The following is a 6,701-nucleotide window of genomic DNA, read 5'->3' on the forward strand; positions in this document are numbered from 1 at the left end:
ATAAGGTGCTTCATTGTCTACTTCCAGTCTGTGACTTGTGTTCGCCTGAATGATAAAGAAGACGTAGTATAAGCTTTAGTATATTTCTGTATCACTTCATGAAGTTAGTTGTGTAGCTTTAATGCATCTAACTAATGTTTTGCATGCGTTTTCTTCTTTGTGTGTTTTTGTAGGTCAAATGAGCTAAGCAGATAGCCAATGTGGAGAGGCCTGCTGCTAAAGGGTACCACCTGTCTCCTGCAGGTGTCAGCCCAAAGCTTTCTCCATCAAAGACATGCTTCCTCCCAGTGTTTCAGACTTCCCACCCATAGGTCCGTCCACAAACTTCGAGAGACATCATGCATCCCGAGGCTTAGAAGTACAGACGTCTTCCAACCCCACAACCTAGTCAGGAATTATAAAAAGGATGCCAAGTCCACTGTAGAGTTCCCTCTGAGTCCCATCACAGTCACAGACATCAAGCAGTACTTACGCTCCAAAGACATTCTCTTCCACGATGGCTACAGCTGCCTCCACATCCCAAGCATCTTCATCGATGCGTTCACGAGGAAGGACAGCTTCTCCCTGTTCGTTGACAAAACCACAGGACAGTTTCTGTGCAAGGACACGCTGGTGGAGGGCAGCTGGGAGGACCTCCAGGACTGCCTGGAGGTGATGCAGAAGGACGAGCAGGACTCCCTCAGCCCTCATGTGCTGCTGGGGTATCCGGAGAGCCTGGAGGAGCAGGAGGAGACGGAGAGGGAGCAGAGGGAAGTGCGGGAAATCTGGTCCAGCTCGTTGCCCTTCACAGATCTCCACGATGAGGAAGCTCAGCTGGTTAAAGCCATGTTCCGGGTAGGATTAAGAAGAACTTCATTTTGTGCTTATGTGCATAGGATCTTCACGCTGTTCTCTGAAATGCTACAACTAAATCCACATGCTACAAGACTTTAAAAAGTTGTTCCAAAATCTTAAAAAAAAAAAAAAAAAATGTTTGTTCTACACACTGCATATCGTCAAACATTAAAGTTATGAATTATGGTTACACTGGATTTATGTAGGGCTTTATTTGGTCAGCAGATAGGATTTTTAAAAAATTTTTTATTATTTGCCTCAACAATTTTATTGACCGAAAAGTCAAATTGTCAAGTGTCATTTATTTAGTAGCGAGGTGACTACTTTAGGAAGTAATTTTCCTTGGATTTAATTTAGGGGTATCGTTGTGATGGGGCTCAATACAAGTGTACACCACACCTTTCTGATTGGTGCTTGTATAAGGCTCAGAAAACCATGAATCGTTTCCATTCCATTTCACAAACGTGCACTTGATCGACCACATCAAATCCCAGTAAAACGCCTGAAGTTTCTGGGTGAAAATGTTCCAAGAAGTTTGAATACTTTTGCAAGACACCATAATTGGTGAATTTAAACAAAGGTTTTAAAGTGTGTGTCACAGTAAAAAGAAAATCTGCATCTCTAGCAACACGCTAGAGTTAATAATCTTTTGCGTAATGCAGACCTTTATTAACTGTTGTCCGTACTGATTGTTAACACGCTTGTTCTGATTTACAATGCGTATGACTTAATAGGACTACCTCACAAGCTCATCGCTGTTTTACTTTTTCAGATCACAAAGATCTCCAATGCCACCTTGAAGAAGTTTGGAGTGAGGCTCTTTAAGCCCACCAAGAGTCTGGTTTTCCCCTGGTTTGGTGGTCCCGACTCGTCCTTGAAGGGGATCAAACTCCTCTCCGCCCAAAGGACAGACGGAGAGAAAGTCGCCTATAACGAAGCCACAGTTCCAAAGTGCAGCTCCTACTTCAACTTGTTCGGCCTCGCCCTAGTGAGCCGTATGGACTCGGAGGTGGTGGTGACGGGCTCCGAGTTGGACACTTTGGCCGTTAGCCAGGGCACCGGGCTCCCCAGCGTGGCTCTGCCCCGCGGGGTCAGCTGCCTTCCACCGGCCCTGCTGCCCTACCTGGAGCAGTTCAAGAGGGTGACGCTGTGGCTTGGGGGCGACATTCGCTCCTGGGAGGCATCGAAGCTCTTTTCGCGTAAGCTGGGCCTGCGGCGGTGCACCCTGGTGCGACCGGGGGAGTTCCAGCCGTGTCCACTGGAGGCGCTCTCCCATGGGAAAAACTTGTCCCGCATTATCAAAGCCTCCATCCCAGCGGCGCACAAGTCCATTGTCTCTTTCAAGCAGCTCAGAGAGGACGTTTACGGAGAGCTGATGAACACAGATCAGGTGGCTGGAGTTAAGTGGACCAGATTTCCGGAGCTCAACCGGATCTTAAAGGGACACAGAAAGGGAGAGCTCACAGTTTTCACAGGTACTAATCTGTCATTTGTCTACTTACTTTATTTAAAGCTGGTGCAGAAATAGTGGATAAAAATGGAAATCTTCACAATCCGGCCCAAATTGGAATCAGGCCCAAAATAAAAGGAAAGACGGTGTAGTGAAACATTTTTGAAGGAATTGTATCTATTTAAATGTAATTATGTTTCAGATCTGTGCGTTTTTCTTCAAAGAAAACTGAACTGCTACTTTATTATGTGGGCATAAAATGCTTTGTTTAAAGGTGTGAAATAGAAGTAGGAAAGGGTCCTGTCCAGTTTTCTATCAGTGTGTTTCCTATGCAGGTCCAACTGGAAGCGGGAAAACCACCTTCATCAGCGAGCTCGCCCTGGACCTCTGCATGCAGGGTGTCAACACGCTGTGGGGCAGCTTCGAGATAAACAACGTGCGTCTGGCTAAGATCATGCTGACGCAGTTCGCCATGCAGAGGCTGGAGGAGAACCTGGAGCAGTACGACTTCTGGGCTGACAGATTCGAGGAGCTGCCGCTTTACTTCATGACGTTCCACGGACAGCAGAACATCAAGTATGTTTGATCAGGGCTGTCAGTTTTTACTCGTCTCCACCTTCTTTTTGCATTTACTGACATTTTTGCCGACGTGACCACCGTTTTTAATCAGGAACTCTTCTGTGAACTTGTTTCTTGTTCAGGACAGTACTGGACACCATGCAACACGCCGTCTACCTCTACGACATCAACCATGTCATCATTGATAACCTGCAGTTCATGATGGGTCAAGAAAACCTCTCAGTAGATAAGTGAGTAGAAGCATAAGCTTTTATTCAGTGTCAGGCAGAGCTCAATGTTCTGGCATGTAAGCAGGCAAATGTACAAAAACTGTAAATTTACGAAAACCTGTAGATTTATCTGGAACAGGTTTACTGAAACACATAAAACCACAACATTTCAGCTAACAGTCGCATCAGTAAGGTAACTGAAAGTCCTGTTGAAGGTAGACAAAAAGTTACCTGAGCCGTCTTTCTTAAGGTTGACCAATTGGCAAGTGGTCTACCTGCCACCACAGTGCTTGGCAGGTGTTAACAATGTTCTTTGAACACCTATTCCTTACAAAGTAGATTTGAAAATAGCTGTCTAGTTAGGCTCTAATCGTTAACGCATTTGAATGAAAACATGCAAATTCATTGCGATCCAGATTTGCCGTGCAGGACCACATCATCGGGGTGTTCAGGAAGTTTGCCACCAACAGCAGCTGCCACGTCACTCTGATCATTCATCCCAGGAAAGAGGAGGACGACAGGGAACTGCAGACTGCGTCCATCTTCGGTTCTGCTAAAGTATTTAATTTCTATTTTTTGTCCAATCTCTCCCATAAAAGGTCTAGTAGGGGTTCTGCAGGGTCTTAAGTTGAATAAGGCCGAATAATTTATTACTATATCCCAAATTAAATTCACTCACGTCTTGACATTTTCTCAGCTAGTTTAGTGAAATAAAACTTGTAAGTGTGTCATAGAAGAAATTTACGAGGGTACTTTTTTTTTTTTATGCGCTATTGGACTCATTTTATTTAAATTGCTATAAATTTAATTTACTGAAACATGTCGAAACCGTGGTTTACCCAATGAGTAGGAAGAACAAGAAGTAGAGAAGAACACATACTTGTGATGTCAAAAAGAAAAGGCGTATGTGGCACTCGCGTCCTGACCTTTGACCTCTCTCCAGGCAAGCCAAGAGGCCGACAACGTCCTCATTCTGCAGGAGAAGAAGCTGGTGACTTGTCCCGGCCGCAGGTCCCTGCAGGTCACCAAAAACCGCTTCGACGGAGACGTGGGCATCTTCCCCCTGGACTTCATCAAGTCTTCGCTCACCTTTTCAACGCCCATCAAGGGGAAGCACAAGCTGAGGAAGGTCGCCGCCAAGCCGGAAAACGAGGAGGAGGTCCAGGAAAACGAGGTAACCGTGAAGAAGGACGAAGGGAAGAAGGAAAAAGCGACAAAAACTGCGAAGGCATCGCAAGCGGCTAAATGCCCTGCTAACAGAAACGAGAAAGCAAAGTAGTGATGCGAAAAAGTGTTTTAGAGAAGGAAGTGAGCTCTCAAAACTTGACTAAGCTGAAAATATTTGCAGCACTGTGCAAAAGTTTTCAGTCATCCCTTAATATTTTACATACTGCTTGTAATGGAGCTAAAACATGATCTGACTCCCTGACCTGTCCTACAACGTCTCTATGTTCTCTGCGTTGACACTCTAGAAAAGATGTCCGTTACCATCTGACTTTTTCTGGTTTAATAAGATACCAACTGTCAGAAGTGCGAATAAGCATGTTTTTCTGTGTATGTCATACATATGTTATTTACACACCCACACCACGCAGTTACATCACAATCAGTTAGACTTTAATTGAAAAGTTAATTTAGTTTAGTAATCCGACTCCAGAAGGAGAAAAGCATGTATAGATTTATTACAGAGTGATAAATTTAATTTAGACGATTATGGCATATGTCTGAAACACCTAAAATCGAGTCTCTCACAAAGTCTCATCACCACGTTTAACAGAAGTAAATTCTTCTTACGTAGGTCACTCTTGTGTAATGAATTTATATACAATGAGTTTCACTGTTGGTTGTGAAGTTTGGTTGTCAGACTTCTGGGACTCATTTCAATCCAATTTCCAGTCTTGGATTCCAGAAATTCCACCTATTGAGGACAATTCAAAGTCATTATTGTTTTCAGGCCATTGGAGGGATTTTATTTTATTTTTTTTTTGCAGTAATGTACACTCCTTGCAAGTGTTCACTGCAAACGTGTAGTAGACATTTTAACTGTATGTTTCGATGCTGCTTTAAGACTTGGAACGGCCCAGAAAACTCTTTATTTTAACTGGAGGATCACATTACGAGTGATCAGCTACCTTAAACATCATCATTCTCTAAAGTTACAGAAGATGATGCAAACAGTGTCATGCGTATCTAGTCAGTCGTAAGTTCAAGTAAACATTTTAGTCAAAATTTGACTTGTTGCAATGTTTAAAGCTTTTCATCCAAGTATTTAATTTACTGTGAAACTAAGATCCACTGTATTTTGTTTGGCACTATCAGTGTCTGCATTACCAAAATGTGTTCTCACTCTACTAATCTTTTTCATACTCTTTGTATCATGATTTATTAATAAAGCTTTTTTTCTACATAAAATCCCATGGTTGATGTGCTTTTATCAATGGTCAACAGGGGGCAGTGTGGGACAAAAAAAACAGTAAATATAGACTGCTTGTGCCTAGCAGCGGCGATGTTTTTCATAAAGGAGGAGGAATTTTCCCGAAGGTGTTTTATAGATAACTGCAGCATGACAAAGCACAAATGCGGACATTAATTAGATTCTGCTTGCACTGCTTGCCCTCCAGCATTTAAATATTGGCGACTTTGATAAAGTTACAGATTACGCAAGCGTAAAGGTGCACATCGACAGGGTTAAGCACGCCTACCTGTCACCGTATAGCATAAACTCTTCCTGCATCACGTTACGCAATCTATTATTTAGGATGACTTTTAATAAATGCACCGCGTTTCAAATCGTCTTCACATGAATATTTAATAGGTGAAATTAACTGTCCTACCTTTGCTCAGCTGGTTTTGCTCGTAGGTGGAATTGATTAGGTCTCATCACATTCGCATCAAACCAAATACATTCCACATTGATGATGTGAAGGCAAAAAAATACAAATAAAAAATTTATTGTATGGTGTATATCAAGGTTTTTAATTATTTATAATCTTGGTATCTGTGATGAATATGGAATATTGAAGATGTTAATCCCGCAGGAATTTTATTCAGAAACTCAAACTCCTGCAATAGTGAGAAAACCTCGCAAGCAATATGAAACGTTGATCAAAACCATCTAATCTGATTATTTTTCAACTTTTTTTTTCTTCAAATTCTACTTGGGTTCCTTCAGGATCGTGTAACCCCCAAACTGCAACTCAACTACTGGCAGCATAGAATTGTGTTTTTTTTTTTTTATTGTGGCTTCACAGTCCAAACAAAGTAAATTATATTTGGTTTATTCAGATGTTGTATAATCCTCTGCTTTCATCTCACCCAGTTATTCTCTTCAGCCACACCCTTTACATGTCCTTCATCACTTCATCCTTTAACCTTCACCATGGTTTTCCTCGTTCCCTTCAACCTGGAAGCTGTTTATTCTACATCCTATATGCATTGTGTGCAGTGCTTTGCAAGTTATTACGCACCTTGAAAGTTAATATTTTTGTTAAATTGCAGCTACAAATTTAAGAGTATTTTTTGGGGGGGAGGGATTTTATGATAATGACCAACAAAATCTGATTTCTGTCTCGTTTTGATCGTATTTATCCTTATTTGGATCTGTTGTGTGATAGATGTCCAAGTATGAC

At 42.1% G+C, this 6,701-nt stretch overlaps 1 protein-coding gene across 2 annotated transcripts in view; it reads left to right on the forward strand.

Annotated features, from left to right (window-relative positions):
• The window catches only part of twnk (twinkle mtDNA helicase), an 11,501-nt gene extending 6,017 nt beyond the window's left edge, over positions 1–5,484 (forward strand). For both annotated transcript variants that reach the window (XM_081600242.1, XM_081600243.1), the window contains 6 exons: positions 174–834; positions 1,607–2,309; positions 2,620–2,860; positions 2,986–3,093; positions 3,489–3,630; positions 4,016–5,484. In XM_081600242.1, the coding sequence (XP_081456368.1) occupies positions 199–834; positions 1,607–2,309; positions 2,620–2,860; positions 2,986–3,093; positions 3,489–3,630; positions 4,016–4,351 (2,166 nt within the window). In that variant the 5' untranslated portion in view covers positions 174–198 and the 3' untranslated portion in view covers positions 4,352–5,484. The remainder of the gene's footprint in view (positions 1–173; positions 835–1,606; positions 2,310–2,619; positions 2,861–2,985; positions 3,094–3,488; positions 3,631–4,015) is intronic.
• The last annotated feature ends 1,217 nt before the right edge of the window (positions 5,485–6,701 follow it).

The sequence above is a fragment of the Poecilia reticulata genome, chromosome 19 (assembly GCF_904066995.2).
Source record: "Poecilia reticulata chromosome 19, P_reticulata-male-v2, whole genome shotgun sequence".
Taxonomy (NCBI): domain Eukaryota; kingdom Metazoa; phylum Chordata; class Actinopteri; order Cyprinodontiformes; family Poeciliidae; genus Poecilia; species Poecilia reticulata.